General features: G+C 55.6%; 2 protein-coding genes across 2 annotated transcripts in view; one reads left to right on the forward strand and one right to left on the reverse strand.

Annotated features, from left to right (window-relative positions):
• Positions 1–16,966, forward strand: part of TTI1 (TELO2 interacting protein 1) — an 83,527-nt gene extending 66,561 nt beyond the window's left edge. The window contains exon 8 of the mRNA XM_030309625.1: positions 16,399–16,966. Within this exon, the coding sequence (XP_030165485.1) occupies positions 16,399–16,822 (424 nt within the window). The 3' untranslated portion in view covers positions 16,823–16,966. The remainder of the gene's footprint in view (positions 1–16,398) is intronic.
• The window catches only part of VSTM2L (V-set and transmembrane domain containing 2 like), a 37,132-nt gene continuing 20,403 nt past the window's right edge, over positions 2,973–19,701 (reverse strand). Inside the window, 4 exon segments of the mRNA XM_030309630.1 lie at positions 2,973–3,488; positions 3,491–3,634; positions 13,717–13,767; positions 15,080–15,249. Of these exon segments, the coding sequence (XP_030165490.1) occupies positions 3,363–3,488; positions 3,491–3,634; positions 13,717–13,767; positions 15,080–15,249 (491 nt within the window). The 3' untranslated portion in view covers positions 2,973–3,362.

Here is a 19,701-nt window from a genome sequence, read left to right on the forward strand (position 1 = left end):
ATTCCTTTTTATTGCCAAATAATGTTCCATTGTCTGGATACGCCACATCCCGTGTATCCATTCATCACTTGATGGGTATGTGGGTGGTTTCCACTTTTTGGCTGTTATGCATAACACTGGTGTGAGTATTCCTGCATACGTTTCTGTGCACACGATACATGGTTTCAGTTCTCTTGGGTATATACACGGGAGTGGCACTGCTGGGTCACAGAGTAACTCTATGTTTCACATTCTGAGAAACTGCCTATTTCCCAAGCTGCCGCCGCATGACTTTATAATCCCGCCCGCGGAGTATGAGTGTTCGCCAACGCTTGTTACTATCTTTCTGATTCTCGTCAGCAAAGTGTGCGCAAAGCGGAATCTCATGATTCTATTTGTACCTTCTGCGAGCTTCTCCATTTCACAGAAGAGGAAACTGAGGCTCGGGGAGGTGAGGAGCCGTGCCCGAGGTCCTGAGGATGTCCGGCAAGGATGGATAGAGGCAGGATTCTAACCCAGGCACTCCTCTCCCTGGGTTGCATTCCCAATGGGGCAAGAAAACTCCCTCCAAGGAGGTGAGGGCCCCTCTGAAGGTGGGAGAGACTGGAGATGGGGCACACGCCCTAGGGGGTGTGTAAAATGAGATCCTGTAGAATCTCGGGATTTCCCATGGAAAGCCCTTTCACCGGTGTTTGGTGCAGAGTAGGGACTCAGAGTATTATCATTCTAGCACAAGTCTGTACCCCGCATACCTTTCCAGAGGTACGTGGGCTTGTCAGGGCCTGCCTCGCACTTTGGCGTTTCTGGAAGGGACCATATGTGTTGAAAAAGGCTGGCCGCTGATCTGACGGACACAGGCCATATAGACCATCCAGCGCAGGGATACCTGGATTCTGCAGCAGGCCCCCAGCCCTGCTTCATAGCCTGGCTTATCCATGTCCCTATCCAGTGAGCCAGCCGGCCAGCCTCCAACCCACCCCTTCCCACACTTGATTCTCTCCATCTCAAAACCGGGGATACACACTTCCCTTTGGGGCTGCTGTGGTGATCAGCACAGGGCCGGGGGCACATTCAGTGCTCAACCAAGCACTCTTAGGTCCCAGTCCCTGCCCTTGAGAGAGGGCTCACTCAGTCTGGCTGCAGGGGAGCTCGGGGACAGGCTAATGCCCCAGGCTCAGTGTGGGTGATGCCAGTGGTTCCTGTAGGTGCAGAGGAGGGACTAGCTGGCTGTGAGGGTTTCACCCGAAAGCCCCAGAAGGACACACCCTCAGGCAGAGAGATTCTCAGCAGGTGGGACTCCTCTGGCATGAGCCAAGGGGAATCCAAGCCCTGGGCATGACAGGAGAGGTGGTGATGTTCAGCAGGGGTCCAGGTCTGGAAGAGCAGAGTTCAACGACTGGGTGACCTTGGGCAAGCTACTTAACCCTTGATGCTGTTTCCTCAACTGTAATACGGTGATGGCCACGCCCATGGGAGCAAATGAGATCCCTAAACCTCTGACCCAGCAAACCCACCTGAGAATCTCATGCTCACGTACGCCAGGAGACCTGGGCGAGAATGCCCATGGCAGTGTTATTGATAAGAGCACCCAGGTGGGAACACAAATTTTTGTCAACGGTAGAATGGATAAGTCAGTTGTGGGATATTCATGCAGTAAGAAAAATGGACAAATTACAGACACATGCAACACACAAATGACGCTCACAGAGCAGTACGTGCAAGGACAGAAATGATATGATTCTGTGCACATAGTTCTAAGTGAGAGACCAGACCCCACTGTATTGCTTACGATGACATACATAAGGGCAGTAAAGCTAGAAAAGAACATGAAGAACGGCCCAACTTAAAAGTCAGGGCGGTGGTTACTCTCTAAGAGGGAGGCAAGTGGGTATGATCAGGGCTGGCTGGGCTGGGGGCTTCTGTTCTGGACTGCTGTGGTTTGGTAGGTGGTGGCTCGCCCGCATTTGCTTTATAATGTCTTTATTGACAAAACAGCGTAAACGTGTTTTATGCACTCTTCTGTAATGTGTGATTGCCTCAAATCTAAGAATAATCCAAGTGCCCGGTGACGGGACTGGAGCTGGACGAAGGCTGCTTCCCTTGGCCCTCCCTCGTGCCCCAGCAGCTCACGTTCTGCGCTTGGGGGACAGACAGCGGAAGCGAGAAGTTGCTGCCAAGCAGTCCCCACCTGTGCCTCTCCTGCCGCACTGCTCCAGACACAAATGCCCAGAAAGACACTGCCTGAGGGTTTGTTTTGTTTTTTTTAAACCGCTTTATTCAGGTTGGCTGGTTAGTCACGGATTGGATCATGTGTACAGGGTTACCCACACACACCCCCCGGGCAGAGCCCTCGGCCTCTCCATATCCAACTCCCGTCACTAAGGGGTGGCCAGAGGTTTGAGCCAGTTCCCAGGGGGTGGTTGGGCCCAATAGAAATATTTACAAATCACCAGGGGGCGGGTGTCCCCCCTGATCAGAATTGTGAGGAGGTTGGTACTGGGGGCTTTGGGCTCCCACAGCCCCAGGCCCTTGAGTGGGCGTGGCATGGGCCCCAGAAGGGGGCTGGGACGTTGGGAGCTGGCAGAGGGGGGCTCCTGGGAGAGCCTCGAAGACCCTCGAAGGGGTCCTGCTGGTGCAAAACTCTGCATTGGGCCACTGGGTCAGAGGGGAAAAGGCCCTCCTTCGGACTCGCCACGTAAACGGGCAGATTCCTGGTCCCCCCACCTCTGCAGAAGGTGGGACAGGGAGCTGTTTCTTAGGTATAAGGAAGCTGGACAGGAAGGACCCACCAGGAGGCAGTGAGGTGTCTCCCTCTCCTCCCAGGGCCCGAGTGACCGGTTTACAGGCCACGGGCTCAGAGCAAGGCTCTCCTGGGGGCTCTGTCGCCAGGGGAGAGGCCCTAGTTCTGCTCAGAAGATTCAAGTCCAAGTTCAGGGAGGGGTCACTGTCCACACCCCCAGGTTCAAGCGGGGGATGATGGGGAAGGAGGGAGAATAAGGCTGGGAGGCCCTGGCTTGGGACAGGATGGGGAACAAGCAAGCAAAGCAAAACACTGGACTCCACTGAAGCTGGTGACAGAGAGGCAGCCTGGCCCTGGCATGGTGCCCACCCCGGCGTTCGGGGCGGTCGTCCCCTTAGTGCCCGGGGGCCACCTTCTCTGAGCCCAGGTCACCGCAGGGGTCTGAAAAGGGAGGGTCGGGCAGGCTTACATGCTGAGCAAGGGGAGTGGTGGGGCAGAGGGCCGACGTGGTGGCCACAGGCAGTCTTGGGGGATGGGGAGGCGGCTGGACCCAGGCGTCCCGTCCCCAGGGGTCCAGCGGCTCCTCATGCACTCTGTACAGCTGTAGGGGCGCGGGGTGGGTGGCGGCCAGGTGGGCATCAGTCTAGAGGCTGCAGGCCTCCTCATCCAACGAACGCTTCCGCAGCTCCTTGCCCGCTTTGGGGGGGTGGGCGGGCGCAGCGGGCGGGGCTTCGGGCAGGTGCAGGACCGAGTTCTCCCCCCGGCTGCACCCCGAAGGTAGGCCTTGACCTTGTGGTGCCGGGCCTTGCCGTCGCTGAAGTCGATGACACGGCACTCATAGGTGCCTTCGTCCGTGGGCTTCACCCTTGACAGACGCAGTTTGTGGGAGATGTTGCTGCCTACCACCTTGACCACCTGGGGAAGGGGACAGAGGAGACCATGACCTGGCCATCAGGTGGGAGCTGGGAAGACGGGGAGCGCTGGAAACCAGGAGCACGCTTGTAGCATGGGGGCCCCAGAGACACTCCCACAAGGGGCAGTGGGAGAGTTAAATAGCAAAAAAGTAGAAACGACTTCAGTGTCCCATCAACAGAACGAATAAGTAGGCGGTAGTCAGTTGATCTGATGGAATACCGCACAGCAGTTAAAAAGCCTGAGCTAGAGTTGGGCTCAGGCACCTTCAGGGAGGGAGAGCTCATTGCCGAGCCCCTCAGGGCCACGTCATTTCTGTAAATAAACGCATAAAAACACTCCATCCTGGGTTTGGAGACGTGTGTGCAAGTGTGAAAGCAGACGGGAGGGGATGCAGTGGTCGTCTCTGGGCTGGAGCCCAGGGGAGGTCCGTGAACCTGGGATAGACTGCAAAGTGAAGTCTTCGCTTAGTGTGAAATGTTCTACTTCTTTAAAAAAAAAAAAAAAGGCAGGCGGGGGGGGGGGGGGGGGGGGGTGTCGCCTGGGTGGCTCAGTCAGTTAAGCGTCCGAGTTCGGCTCAGGTCATGATCGCACGGTTCATGAGTTTGAGCCCCGCGTCAGGCCCTGTGCGGACAGCCCGGAGCCTGGAGCCTTCTTCAGATTCTGTCTCCCTCTTTCTCTGCCCTTTCCCCACTAGTACTCTCTCTCTAAAAAATAAATAAAACATTAAAAAAAAAAAAGGTTGCTGATCACAAATATATCAGGATACTAACTTCACTCCAGTTGTGGGGAAGCAAGAGTATCTGTAATATTTGTCTTTGTACTTTGGCTCCGTGCTTATTTGATTGGGTTTAAATTAAAAAAAAAATTTTTTTTTAATGTTTATTTGTTTTTGAGACAGAGACAGAGCATGAATGGGGGAGGGTCAGAGAGAGAGGGAGACACAGAATCTAAAACAGGCTCCAGGCTCTGAACTGTCAGCACAGAGCCCGACACGGGGCTCGAACTCACGGACCATGAGATCATGACCTGAGCCGAAGTCGGACGCTTAACCGACTGAGCCACCCAGGTGCCCCTAAATTTTTTTTTTAATGTGTATTTATTTTTGAGAGAGAGAGAGTACAAGTGGGGCAGGGGCAAAGAGAGAGAGACACAGAATCCAAAGCAGGCTCCAGGCTCTGGGCTGTCAGCACAGAGCCCGACGCGGGGTTCGAACCCATGGACCATGAGATCATGACCTGAGCTGACATCGGACGCTTAACCGACTGAGCCACCCAGGCTCCTTGGGTTTAACATTTTTCATTTTAAAATTGACATATGGGGCACCTGGGTGGCTCAGTCGGTTAAGCGTCCCACTCAGCTCAGGTCATGATCTCATGGTCCATGGGTTCGAGCCCCGTGCGGGCTCTGTGCTGACAGCCCAGAGCCGGAGCCTGCTTTGGATTCTGTGCCTCCTTCTCTGTCTGCCTCTCCCATCTCATGCTCTGTCTCTTTGTCTCTCAGAAATGAATAATGTGGGGGGCACCTGGGTGGCTCAGTTGGTTGAACATCCGACTTTGGCTCAGGTCATGCTCTCCCAGTTCAGGAGTTCAAGCCCCACATCTGAGCTTTCAGCTCAGAGCCTAGAGCCTGCTTCGGATTCTCTGTCTCCCTCTCTCTCTCTCTGCCCCTCTCCCACTCGTGCTCTGTCTCTCTCTCTCTCAAAATTAAATAAGCATTAAAAAATTTAAAGAAAAAGAAATGAGTAATGTTAAAAAAAATAATAAATAAAATTGAAATATAACTTGTATGCGTAAGTGCATACAGTTTGATGAAATTGAACTCATGTATGCCTGTGTGGCCACCACCCAGAGCGAGGCATGGGACACTTATAACCCTCTAGGGCACACCCTTGCGGTCCTTCCTCATCAATACTCGCCCCCACCTACTCTGACTTTTGTCACTATTGATTAGTTTTGTCTGTCCTTGATCTCTTTTCGTGTGTGGCTTCTTCCACACAAGAGTGTCAGTGAGACTGCTTCATGTTGTTGCAAGACTTAGTTTATCCTTTTGCATCGCTGAGTAGTATTCCATCACAGGACCACACCACAATTGGTTTATCCAGCCACCAGTTGATGGACAGGTGGGGAGTTTCCAAATTAGGGCTCTTATGAATAAACCCGCAGCGAATATAGAGCTACTAAGAATTTTTGCCAACGAGAAGAGAAAAGGTTGTCACTGGGGAAGCTGGGTGAAAGGCAAGCGGACTCTCTGATCTATTACTGCCCCTTTCTGTGAATCCACAGTTCACCATAAGAAGTTAAAAAGGGTAGGGGGAGGGGCGCCTGGGTGGCGCAGTCGGTTAAGCGTGCGACTTCAGCCAGGTCACGATCTCGCGGTCCGTGAGTTCGAGCCCCGCGTCGGGCTCTGGGCTGATGGCTCAGAGCCTGGAGCCTGTTTCCGATTCTGTGTCTCCCTCTCTCTCTGCCCCTCCCCCGTTCATGCTCTGTCTCTCTCTGTCCCAAAAATAAATAACGTTGAAAAATATATATAAAAAAAAAAAGGGTAGGGGGAGGCTGGGCCTGGAGAGGACAGGTGGGAGGGCTCCCATCCTTCCCGGTCCCCTTCTTACTTGCCTGCCCTGCCCCGTGCAGCCCCCACCCTGTCTAGACAGAATGGGGGAGAGCGGTCCCCAGCCCCTCTCGCTACCTCACCACCTGCTGGCATCACTACAGGCTCGCCAGGCAGGCGGAGCTGAGCGGGCTTCAGACCTGCAGCCCCAGCCCTGAGCCCTACTGGTCCCTCTCTCTTGGGGTGGGGGCCGGGGGGGGGCCACGGAAAACCAGCTGTCATGTTCTTGCCAAGCTCCCAGCTCGGGGAGCGGGAAGGCCCCACCCGGCCCGCCCTTGCAGTGAGGAGGCCAGGACGCAAAAGAGGGCCCTCTCCGCAGGGGTGCGTTCACTGCAGACGTGCCTGGGCCTGTGCTGGGCACACGCATGTGTGGCTTACACTCATCCCACTGACCTGCTCGGGCCCCTGGGCCCCCTTCGTCTCCTCCAAATGCCAAGCTGTCTCTCTGACATCACGGCCTTTGCACATGCTGGTCTCTCTGCCTGGATACTGTTCCCCCACCTCTCTTCACCTGCTTGACCCCGGTTCATTTTCAACAGCACCTCCTCCAAGACGCCCTCGATCACAACCCCCCGTTTATTTCCTTCACAGCAGTTATTACAGTTTGAGAACCATTTATTTGTTGACTTGATTTTGGTTTCTTTCCCTGGCCAAACTAAAAACACCATGAAGACAGGGATGATACTTATTTCGTTCATCTTAGTGACCATCCAGGGCCTTGTCCTCTGTAAGCAACAACCAACATTTGTTGAATGAGTGGACTCAGGCTAGGTCCTTCTTTCTTCAAGGGAAGCGGTACCCAGATATCATGCTTTCTAATTTGGGGTCACATTACACGTGACTATACCCACCTTACAGATGGTGAAATGAAGGCTCAGAAAAGAAAAGGGGCTTCCTGTGGGCACTGAGTCAGCGAAGGGCAGAGCTGGGAACTAAACCCAGGCCTGACTCCATGCATGCATGCTACCCCTCCAAATGGTGTGACAGGCCCATCAGGGGTCACCCAGCACCGGCAGGGCCACAGGGGCAGGGCACTTCCCAGGCTCCAGGAGGGAAGAAGAGGGGTGGTTGGGTGGACAGCCAAGGAGCCTGGCCCGTCTTCTCTGGTTCTGAGCCTTCCGGCTGGCTGGCCGTCACCCCCACAAAGCAGGAAAAATGGGCTTCTGGTAGAGTGGGAGGCACGAGATGGGACACAGGCAGGACTCCCAGTAGCGAGACGGTGAGGCTCTCCCAGGCACCCCTCTTGGTGTGGGGCTGAGGACCAGCCTCCCTGCCAGCTCCAGGCTGGGCCCAGCTGGAGGCCACCGGCCCTGCTGATTCCATCACCTCTGACCAAGGGCACAGGGAGGCCCTGTGGCCCTGCATGCTCTCAGGCGAGTTAGGAGATGCTGTTTGCAAATGCGCAGCGGGGAGCGAATTACCTTCAACATCTGTTTCCCTCACGGATATTAATTATCCTTCATTTGTCAACCCTACAAGGCGCTAATGGAGTAATAATGCGAAGCACTGGGAGCAGCCGCTCCTAGGGAGGGAGCACCAGCCGCAGCCCACCCCCCCCCCCCAGACGCAAGGCGAGGCCTGGACCAGCCCTCCCCAGGCAGTCTGCTCTGTGCCCCCCCCAACCCTGTCGCCCCTTCTGCCAGCAGAACAGAGGCCTCTCAGAGAGGAGGAGGGAGTCCGGGAGCACTGCCAGGGTGCTGGGAGGCCGGGTCTGACCCCAGCAAGCCACCAGCACCCAGGCTCTTGGGCTGGATTCATCGTGCCTTTGGTGGACATTGGGCAAGAACGCACTCTGAGCTGGGTGCTGGGGTCACAGCTGGGAAGCAGCCAGACCCCAGCAATGCTGCACGGGCTCACCGAGAGCCCAGACCCCACACCGAACCCCGCACCTCAGGAAGAGTGCCACATGAGACACGGCTCTCTCTGGCCCTGGTGTCTACCCTTTTAAGCACCATCTGGAGGAGGCAAATAATAAAAACCATAACAGCAGTAAGAGTAAGGGCTCGCAGCCAGTGTTTACAGAGCACTTGATCACTATGAGCGATGTGCTAAAGCTTCATGCATCATTTTTGAGCCTCGCGATAACCCGTGATGTAGGCCCTGCCAGGATACCCATTGCATGGGTCAGGAAACTGAGGCTCAGAGAGGTAAGGTGATTTGCCCAAGGCCATCCAGCTGGTGACAGAGACCAGGCCTTAACCACATCTCTGGTGAGCCTCCCGTGACCAGTAAACCACAAGTCTACCTTTTCACCCTTTCCTACCTCCTTCCCTAGGGTCCCCAGCCTTCCTTGTCTTGAGGGAGCCCGGCCCATCCTCAGAGGTATATCTTATGGGAGGGGGTCCACCATCCTGCTCCAGCTTCTTGGGGGCGGAGGAAGCAGCCTGTTGGATTTCCTCATTCACAAACTGGGCAGAAAACCCTATGGCTCAGCCCCCCAGCGACACTGGAGAGGCCAGGAGGAGAGGAGACCCCCGCACGGCAGCCTGGCTGTAAATCATAATCACCTCAGCACAAGCATCGACAGGCCTTAGCAGTGCAATTAAGCACCTAATTATGCTGAAGAGACAAGGCGAGTCCATGCCATGGACCAGGCTCAGCCTCCTCCCTGCTCACCCATGGCCCAGGCCTTTCTGGGCCTGGCAGGGGCACCCCTGGGCCCTCAGGGCTGGGATCTTTCTCCAGACCCACACCGGGAAGAATGAAAGGTGCTGATATGTGTCCATGGTGCCAGACCTCTCCTACCTGCAGCCTCATGGCTGAGCCTGAGGTGACAGGGTGGCCCCGGGAGGTGCTGGGGTGGGGATGGGGCGCCAGATGGTCCCTACCCCACGCCAGGGCCTGCTCTGAGCTCTGCCACTCCCGTGCCGCTTTCATCAGCCCCTTGCTTGTTCAGAATCCAACCCGGTCTCTCCGAATCTCGACCCCAGAAGGCCTCACCTGCTCCAGCCAGACCCTCCCACGTCATCACTGCCTTTGCTCCTTCTGCACTCTGGCACAGTCAATCCCAGAATCCCACCGATCTTCGCTCTGAACATCACTGGGCCCCTCCCCTTCTCTCCAGAGTCCAGCCCCCTTGCACTGGCCAGGGTCGCAGCTTCTGTCATCTGGTCATCATCCCAGCCTCCTCCCAGGTTTCCCCAAAGCCACTGTGGCCCTCCTAATCTGTTCTCCATGACAGCCAGACAGATCTTTACACAATGTCCCCAACTCAGGGCCCTTCCATCCATGGCTCGTGGCAGTACTTGCCCAGGCCCCTTGGGGTCTCATCCCCACCTGCCCCTTGGCCACACCAGCCTCCTGCAGTCCTCCAGCCTACACACCCAGCCAAGATCCCCGCTCCTAGTCATCAACACCTCTATACTTCAGTGCTTACTTCAAATAGCACCCCCTCCAGGAAGCCCTCCAGAACCTCCAGACTAGGCCAAGTCCTCTGTTACTGGCTCAGACCCCTCCCAGGCAGCTGTCCTCATTTTGATGGTCACAGTTGTAATTTTATTTTTCTCACGTGTGATGATTGGATTAACATCCATCTCCCACACTGGCCTGGGAGCACCCGAGGACAGGGATTGGGTGTGTGTGACCGTGCATCTTCGAGGCCCCCACCGCTCTACGGATGTTTCGGGCATTCCTGAGATGAATGGAGTGATTCTGGCTCCACGTGAATCTGGCCTCCCTGGAGGACCTCAGGGCTTAATGCCCTTATGTATATTGTGGATCACTGCAGGGATTTAAGATAGAAACGTCTAGGGCAGAAAATAAAAATCGCAGTCAACCACGAGCCACCACTTGGCCTGTTAATTCTTTGGGAAGGAGGCAGACGTCGTGCACTGCTCCAGCTGTTCCAGCCCTCCACCGGAAACACCCAGTGTCCACATGTGCACCACACCTGTGGAGCAGCTGGGTGGCTTTCGCAGGGGCTTGGCCCACCCGGCCGCTTGGTCTGACAAAGGCCACTGTCTTTCAACGCTTCATGGAGATTTCATGGAGACCCCAGAGACAGGCTGCAGTGGCTTCCTGAGGCCTCTTCAGGGCTGTCCCCTTTGAGTTAGGTCAAAAGAAAAACTTGCAGAACTTGAAAACCACCAATAAGAAAAAGAATTTGCCTGAGCCACAGAAATGAGGCCCTGAAGGTAAAACCCCCAGCATATGCAAGCTACCAAGGGAGATGTGTTTAGGCCGGGGGTCCTTCCCCAGGTCCCAAGTGAAATGAGATCATTGATGGGAAGCAAAGCGCTCATCATGGTTCCTGGCATATGGCAGGCACTCTCTAAATGTTAGCTGCTTTATTATTATTACTGTTGTCTCACAGAGGCCTGTCCTCCTACATAACTGGCCTCCCTCCAAGATTCTCAGCTCTTTCGTCACCTCACCTGTCTCCTGCACAGGAGCTGGGCCCCCTTTCATGCTCCAGCCACCCCCCTGCATGCTGGGAATAGGGTCTTATGACCACAAATTCATGGGCAGTTTTTAATCTAGCAAACCACACTCATTCACACAGCCAATCTCTAGGACTTCATACTATACAAAGTGTTTGGGCTCAGGGATGCCAGGTGCGGGCCCCACTGCGTCCTCAGCACAGTCGATCCTGAACCTTCCCGGGGTTACCATGGCAGCCCCAACAGGTCACCGAGCCCTCCGGCACCAGGCCCCTGGAAGCTGATGCCACTTCCTGCCCCAGAGCCTGAGACCCCACGGTGCCCACGCTGCCCAGCCAGCGCGTGATGCTATTTAGCTCCCACAGTGTTTTTCAAATTAGGTTCCCAAAGTTAAAAATCAGGAGCTGCCCCAGTTGGTTGAGCGCCTGACTTCAGCTCGGGTCAGGATCTCGCAGTTTGTGAGTCCGAGCCCCCGCGTCGGGCTCCGTGCTGACAGCTCCGAGCCTGGAGCCTGCTTCGGATTCTGTCTCCCTCTCTCTCTGCCCCTCCCCAGCTTGCGTTCTCTCTCTCTTTCTCTCAAAAATAAATAAACTTAAAAAAAAAAATAAAAAATAAAAACCAATGAACTTTTTAAAAAATCAGGAAGTGCCCATCACAATCAGGACTTTTAGAAGGCACGGGGCTACCGGGCCGAGTTCCTGCCTGGCTCATTTGGCTGGTCCAGATACAGGGCCTGGGTTCTAGGCCCCGTGGCCCCACAGGAGCCACTCTGTGCCTTCATGTCACTTGTACATGTACAGGTACAGGTACAGGCAGGGATGCACATCATAGTGGCCTGTCCGTGCACCAAAATCTGTGTCTGGGTTTACACCACCGTTGGCCTGGGTGTGTGTTTGTATATACCATTCAGTTATTTATTGGGCACCTACTATGTACCGGGCACTGTACCAGGCTCTGGGAATGTAACAAGTTCATCACGCAGGCACAGTCCCAGCCCCGGGTGTTGGGGGGGACAGCTATGAAACAAATACACACATGGGTGATTGCAGATGGAAATGTGGCCAGCAGGGAAGAGGGGTGCCAGCTGAGCCACAGGGTCAAGGGAGGCATCCTGAGCTGAGCTCTGAAGGAAGAGAGAGGAGTTTTCTGGGCAGAGGAACCGGCCCATGCAAAAGCCAGGAGGTGGGAAGAAACGGGAAGGCAGAAAAGCAACCAGAGTTGGGAGGGGAAGGGGAGCCAGGGCAAGCAAGATGAGGCAGCACAGAGGGCGAGAAGAGTGAGTCGAGCGGAGCCTTGAAGGCCATGGAGACAAGTCTGAGCTTTCTGGACTGCGGGAAACCAGGATGTGCCTCTGTTCACAGGTGTAGGCTAACTCCGTGCCTGTGGATTTAGGAACTGTCGTGTGTGAGACGCTGTCTGTACGAGGAGGTAGTCTGTGCCTCTCAGTGAGGTTCCTAACCAGACCCCCGGAGCCCCAGCTGGAACAGGAATCACAGGGGCTGGGGGCGGGGAGTGATTGCACAATCACGCTGAGCACATTTATTTTATTTAACTAATTAGCAGCTTCGCATTCCCCTCACGTGGGGCCTAGCAGCTACGAATTCTAATCCTCTAAGTCAATTAGATTATTCTTCCCTTTGCCTGAGACACTCCTTAAACCCCAAACAAAATCGCAGCAGAAAGAGTTGCAGGTATATTAACATATACACAGGTCTCCACCTGCCCAGGCTTCACTGGTGGGTGTCTGGGCAAGAAATGGGGCATTGCCTGTGGAGAGGGTGGGGGGCACGGGTGGAGGGGGGAGCTAGAGCTGTCCTAACCTGGAAGCGGCTTGAATTTCCAGACCCCAGCTGTGAAGGGCCCTAGGCAGACCGCGCAAATGTTGCTTTAAAGGCCCTTGTTCTCTCACATGCCCACCTCTTGTCAGAGTGGCTGCGGGGCCCTCCTCCCTGGCCTCCCTGCCTCTGTTCTGCCATCTTCAATGTCCAGCATGGCACCCCCCATGCCTGCTGGTGCCCACTCTTTACACTGTGACTTCTGCTGTGGGACAAGGCTCCTCAGCACATCTGTGTCTCATTGACCTTGGGATACTGAGCTCCCCCACAAACTCTTGAAAAGTGGTGTTAGAATCAATAGAAAAGAGTGAGTTTGGAGGTCCCCCCCCCCCCCCCCGCCCACATACACACTATACCCTTGTGGGCACCTACATTTCTAATGTTTCTAGTGGATTTACTAGTCTCCTGCCAGGCTGGCCTGATGCCCCATGTACCAATCCAGCCGGGCCCCATGGTCACACATGTCCCTAGGCCTGTCCCCATCCTCAGCATGCTTTTCTCTTTCCCTTCCTTTCTCAATCCTGCATGCCTCTTCCAGGCCTGGCTGGGGATGTCCCTTCTCCACAAAAACTGTCACTCCCTGAGGCCCCTGGGTCCCCAGATGAGGCCCCAGCAGAGTCTGGAGACAAGGAGTTCAAGCCCCGAAGACAGGCAGCTCAACCACGTCATGACCACCAGCAAATCTTTGACCCCTCTAAGCCTCAGTTATTCTACCTGGAAAATGGGCAAATGCTCGGCCATTCCCTACGGAGTTGTAGCACTGATAAAATGAGTCCATGCATAAGAAGGCATGGCCAGTCTTGAAATCTTTCGGCTGTAGTTCCCCCTGCCCCACCTCACCCCTGGGAACCAGGCTGACCCAAGTGACCATGACATGCCATCACAGACAGTCATGATGGGCTGAAAAAAGCCAGCTTAGTCTCATTAGACCCTGTTGGTTCCCCAAATAAAAAATGCCGCTGAGACAGACACAAAGTATCCAGGATGCACACAGCCTTGGCCCCGACAGGAGAGAATGCATCTTCTCTCCCCCTGTCATTTTTTGTGCCTGTCATTCAATGAACTTGAAAGATCTGCGTCTTTTAAAAAACAGAACGAGGCCATTTTTTCCCCCTTTCTTTTTTTTCTTCTCCTCCATCTTCAAGCCCAAGCTCCCAGCTGAACTGGACCCTTTCTTTCTTTCTTTCTTTCTTTTTTTTTTTTTAAATTACAGCTGTGTCCTCCATTAGAGCCCTTGCAAGAAGTCATTACCAAAACTCACACTTATTTTGGTGGCGTCCTTCCCTGTGTCTTCCTGCTGAGATGCTTTTAGCTGTGGGGAGGGAGCGGGAGGGGCAGAGAGAGCAGAGACAAGGCATTAGCATCATGGGGCAGGAGCAGGGGACAATAGCTAAGATTGTACCTACAGGGCAAGTGACACTCTAGGCTCTGGAGCCGGGCATCCCTCAGCTCTGTGCTGCCTCGGGGTGGGGGTGAGTCAGAGCCAAGGAAGATAAAGAGGGGGTCTGTTAAACCGTGCTGTGCATTTAGATATGTGGGGATTTGGGGATCTGAGGGGTGGGTCAGCCTGCCTGGTATGTCTGTTGGAATATCTGTCTCTCCGCTTGTGTCTCTGTCTGTGGATGTGTTTGCATTTTCAGGTGTATCACACCCCGGGTCGTGTGTTTGTGGCAGATCCTGTCAGAGTCCTGCCCACATACTATTCCCTGCAGGCTGACCCCAGATGCTTCCAATCGCAAATACCTGCAAATCTGTGGCCAGGAGCTTCCTCTGACTCCCACCCCACCCCTGCACCGAGACCTCTGAGCCCTGTGAGGCAGGCTGGAAGTGTTGAAGAGTTGACACAGAGTTCAATACGTATTTGTGAACATGTTAGAGGCTATTTCACGAACACACGAGAATGTGCGTGCACGCCCGTGTGTGCACATGCAGGTCCATAAACATTTATGTGTTCGTATGTCGAATGGGTGGGCAGATAGGCACGTGCTTGTATGTTATTTGCCTTGACCCAGCCGTAAGAGTGGAAGCGTCTTAGGTTGGGTTCCCCCAGAAGCAGACCTTGAGACAAAGATTCAAGGGCAGTAAGCCCACCTGGGAGGGGATCCCAGGGAACTGGATTGGTAGGGGAGTGGGTGGGTGAGACCACAAAGGGGAGGAAGTCAGTAGTGCGCCCCCGGCACCCCTGTGGGCAGCCGGAACCCACTCTCGCTGGGCACCTCGGGGACAGAACGCAGGGCTCTGCGGTTACCCCAGCTGCGGGCCAGGTTGCTGGGGGATGCGTCCTCCGGCTCCGTCAGTCATCGCTGGACTGCCTTGCTGGCCAGCAGGCTCTGTCGCCCAGAGAAAGCTCTCAGGCAGAGTTGGCGGGCTGGTGGCAGGTGCGTGCAAGGGCACCCACAGCGTCTGCTCCGGTGAGTGCGTGCGCGGGGACCGGGTTGCCCGCCTTGCCCTGTAACCTCTGGCCTCAGTTTCCCCACCTGTACACTGAAGGGAGGGGCCCTGCTGTTTGGAGGGGCCTTCTTGCGGCGGCCTTCCCCCATGCTCAGCCTCGGTCTGCCTCCTGCTCTACCCCCCGGGGCCAGGGTTCGCCCAGCCTAGCTCAGGTGTCACCCCAGGGGCGGTACCTGGTTCGAGGCCCACGCCTGCTTGTCGGTCCAGTCCCTGTGGCTCCGCACGTACCACCACTGGATCTCCAGCGAGTAGGAGGGGGAGCCACTGCCGCGGAAGGAGCAGGCCATCTCCACGTCCTCGCCCGTCCGTGCAGTCATGTCGTGCGGCGTCTCTGTGAACAGGGCTGTGTGGAGAAAGTGGGGAGGGGTGGCTGGGGCTCTGGAAAGAGCAGGGCCAGCGAGCACAGGGCTGGTGGGCCAGGGAGAGGTGGCAAGACTGGGAGCAGACGGGCGGCGAGCGCGAACGGTCTGGCTTCACGTGGGGCCCCGGAGGAGCTCACTGAGGCTGGGCAAGGGGTGTGCAACAGCAGCTGGGAGGACGCAGGGATGAGGGGGCCGGTCCAGGGCCCCAAATGCCCCACACCGGCTGGGTCTCTATCCCGGAGTCCGTGGAGGTCACGGGACGCCCACCCAGGTGAGGGATCAGAGAAAGGTTAGAAGACATGAGCAAGGAGGCCTGGGAGGAAGCTGCCATTTTTGTTAATTCTTCCAGAGTTTTCTAGTCACCCCCGCCAGTCTCCCTCCCCGGTTATTCGCAACCCCAGCACCACGGGCTTGTAAAACCAAGTCAGACCTAGCCAAACCCCTGCTTAGAACCCACCTGGCTCCTCACCGCACTAAGATAGAACCCACCAGGGTGGGGTTTAGGGCTCGCGCCCCCCGGTCTCCTCTCTGTCCTCTGAGCGTGCCTCACTCTCCCCTCACTTTTGCCCTGACTGTACCCAATGCCTGGAATGCTCTATCCTTGGTCTCTCTGCCCAACTGGCTCCTTCAAGTTGCTCAAAGCTCAAACTTGGTCCCTTCAGAGCGGCCTTCCTTGACCACCCGGGGTGGGATCCCACCTCACCCCAACCTCCTGCCCACGCGGTCACAGTCACATATGTGTCCACGGCAGGCACTGCGTGCCGAGCTCCTGGAGAACAGGGATGTGGAGCCCCCACCGGTTACGCTGCTCCCAGCACCTAGAGGGCGCTCTGCGCGTCCTGAATGGGTTGGACATTTTCCATCCTCTGACGGCCCCCAGGGTGCGGTGGGAGCCGCACCTGCCTCCTGTCCCTCTCAAGGCCCAGCTCCCCGTGAAAATCCCAGGGCAGGCAGCTCTCCTGACCCAGCAGGAGCCCTGCCCCCCCGCCACCCTCACCACGCCGCGAGGTAAACGAGAAAACAAATGCCCATTTAATGTGGCCCGTGCCCTCCCCACCATATGTTCTGTCTCTCCTCTCTCCAAAGGAATATTGTCCTGAGATGTAATTAGAATTCTTTCCTCTTCTCAGGAGAGATCATCTCGCCCTGGAAAGACGCCTGGCAACAAGCAGGTCACCCGGGGAATGTGTGTCCGTCAGTCCTCCCACCTGGTGCCCACCTGGCTGCTGCAGCCTGCCGGGTACGCCCCTCCCCGGAGGCGATGTGCCACCACCCAGTGGTCCCTCCTGTATGTCCCCTTCCCTGTGCGGGTTGGGGCAGGAGGAAGAGGGCGCCCTGGGTTGGGAGGTGGGGGTCCTGCTCGGGGTCACGTGCCTCCTGCCCCTCCCCAAGATGCCAAGGGCTTTGGGAGCATCAGGACTGACAAACACCTCCGCCAGGAAGCCCCTGCCTTGTCTGCCCTCCACGCAGGGTGTCCATGTGGAGCTCGACTCCAGGACCTGGGCTCAGATAAAGTCTTCAAGGTCCCTGATCCCCAAGGTCAAAGGTTTGTGAGATGCTTTCTGGAGGTTTCCCACATTCTGTGAAGTTTGGGAGGGACTGGCCGCTGTTCCATAAAGCCTGTTTAATAAGAATGAGTGTTCGGGGAGGCGACTGGGTGCCTCACTCGGTTAAGCATCTGACTCTTGATTTTGTCTCAGGTCTTGAGCTCACGGTTCATGGGTTCGAGCCCCGCGGGAGGCTCTGCGCTGTCAGGTCAGAGCCTGGAGCCCCACTTCAGATTCTGTGTCTCCCTCTCTTTCCCTGCCCCTCCCCTGCTTGTGCTCTCTCAAAAATAAATAAACATTAAAAAAAATTTTTTTAAATAAACTTAAAAAATATATATATTAAAAAAAAAAAGAATGAGTATTTCAATTACTGTGCACGTGCCCAGTGAGGTGTGAGGTGTCTTCACGTGCATTGGGACTGTCCTTATTCCCACGGGGCAGGAGACAAAACCAGGCTCGGCCCCTGTGGCCACCCCATCCTCCCCGACAATTATTTTCAACTTGTCAGCCACGGTTATCTTGGCAAAACACAAACCAATCCCGGTTCGTTCTTTCCTCAAAACTTTTCCACGGTGTCTCCTCACTGAGGGCAAGAGCCGCAGCCTTTACCGTGAAAGACCAGACCTTCCGTGTTTGGGCCCGTCCCCTCGGGTGCCAGCTTCTGCTTGGCCCCTGCTCATTCTGTTCCTGGCACAATGGCCTCCTTGCTGTTCTCTGAACATTCCAGTTGAGATCCTACCTCAGGACCTTTGCATTTGGTATTCCCTCTGCCTGTAGACTCCCACAGAGCTCCCAAGCTCCTCTGCTCCAGGACTCTGCTCTCCTCAACCCTGACCACCTCATTTAAATTGCATCTCCCGCCCCAACCCGGTGTTTCAAATCACTCCTCCTTCCAACACATGATCGGTGCCTTCTTTTTTTTTTTTTTTTTAACGTTTTTTTTTTTTTTTTTTTTTTTTTAATTTTTGGGACAGAGAGAGACAGAGCATGAACGGGGGAGGGGCAGAGAGAGAGGGAGACACAGAATCGGAACAGGCTCCAGGCTCTGAGCCATCAGCCCAGAGCCTGACGCGGGGCTCGAACTCACGGACCGCGAGATCGTGACCTGGCTGAAGTCGGACGCCTAACCGACTGCGCCACCCAGGCGCCCCATGATCGGTGCCTTCTGACAGACTTTCTGCAGTGAAGAAAATGTGCTATAGCTGAGCTAACCCAGAAACCACCAGCACTTGAAATGTGGCTAGTGCGAACGAGGAACTGAATTTTACATTTTATTTCATTTTAACTCATTTAAATTTAAACGTAAATAGCCACTTGTAGGTAATGGCTACTGTATTGGACAGCCCAGCTAATGAACTTATTTTATGTTTATTGTCTGCTTTCCCTGGCGGTGAGCACTGTGCCTGTCTCATCCACGGATATATGGAGTCCCAGCTCCTAGAACAGTGCCTGGCACATAGTAGGTGCTCAATAAATACTTTTTAAAAAATGCTTATTTAGGGGCACCTGGGTGGCTCAGTCGGTTAAGCGGCCGACTTCGGCTCAGGTCATGATTTCGCGGTCCGTGAGTTCGAGCCCCGCGTTTGGCTCTGTGCTGACAGCTCAGGGCCTGGAGCCTGCTTCAGATTCTGTGTCTCCCTCTCTCTGACCCTCCCCCGTTCATGCTCTGTCTCTCTCTGTCTCAAAAATAAATAAACATTAAAAAAAATATTAAAAATGCTTATTTTTTGGATGGGGGGAGGGGCAGAGAGAGAGAGACACACACACAGAATCCAAGGCAGGCTCCAGGCTCTGAGCTGTCCGCACAGAGCCTGATGTAGGGCTCGAACCCATGAACCACGAGATCATGACCTGAGCTGAAGTCGGATGCCTGACTGAGCCACTCAGGTGCCCCTCAGTACATACTTCTTGAGTGAATGAAAGACCGGGTAATGGCGGAGCAGGGTCCAGAGCCAAGCGGTCCCCATCCTGAGAATCCTGGGCCAGGCCCAGCCCTCCTCACCTCCCCTGATGACAACCTGCCAGTTCAAGCAGGACTGAAGGGGGCCATCGTGGCCCTGAGCCGTGAGGAGGGGCTGAGAGGTAACCTCATGGAGCCCCTGGCCCCTTGTCCTGGGACAGCTGGAGTTTGCCTTGACCCACACCCAGTATTCTTTGCAAGCTGGGAAGAAGGAGGGGTGGATCCAAAGCGGCCAGCAGTGGGACCCGGCTGCCTAAGAGACAGTGAGAGGACACAGCTGTGACCTCCTGCAGGTGCCACTGCTGAGCCACAGGAAGCAGACGTACTGGCCCCTTTCCCTCCTGCACATGGGGAAACACAGCTGCTAGGATCACAGACTAGGAAGGGCAGAGCCAGCCCCGAACCCCGGCCTGTGGGACTCCGCCACCACGCTTCTCCTCCGCCCAGACGTGCGTGAGCGCAGGAAGCATGTCTGGCCGACGGAGGAGAGATGGTTCGTGGGGGTCTCATTGGCAGGAAGGGCGGAGATGGGCTCTCCTTGGGCGGGGACTCCATGGGGCGGGGGCAGACCTCCATCCACACTCGCTCAGCCTCCCCTGCCCACAGGCCCCGCCCACCCCCCCAGACTGACTGAAAGCCCAATCCCAGCCCACCAGCTCTTTGTACTGATCCAGGAAGCAAGGCTCAGAGAGAGTGGTGTCTGGCCTGGGGTTACACAGCAGCCAGGGGACAGGAAGGTCAGGCCCTGAGTCCTTGACCAGGCCCCCTCACCCCCAGTCTTGGGGGAAGACCCCGCCGCGCGGCCACCAGTCCCCTCCCCCATCCCAGTAATGGTCCTCTAGAGGGCGCTGTCCAGCAGAAACAGCGCATGCCCTGGTGCTGAGACAGGTACAGAATTTTTAATTTTCTAGGAGCCACATTTGAAA

This window comes from Lynx canadensis, chromosome A3 (assembly GCF_007474595.2).
Source record: "Lynx canadensis isolate LIC74 chromosome A3, mLynCan4.pri.v2, whole genome shotgun sequence".
Lineage (NCBI taxonomy): Eukaryota > Metazoa > Chordata > Mammalia > Carnivora > Felidae > Lynx > Lynx canadensis.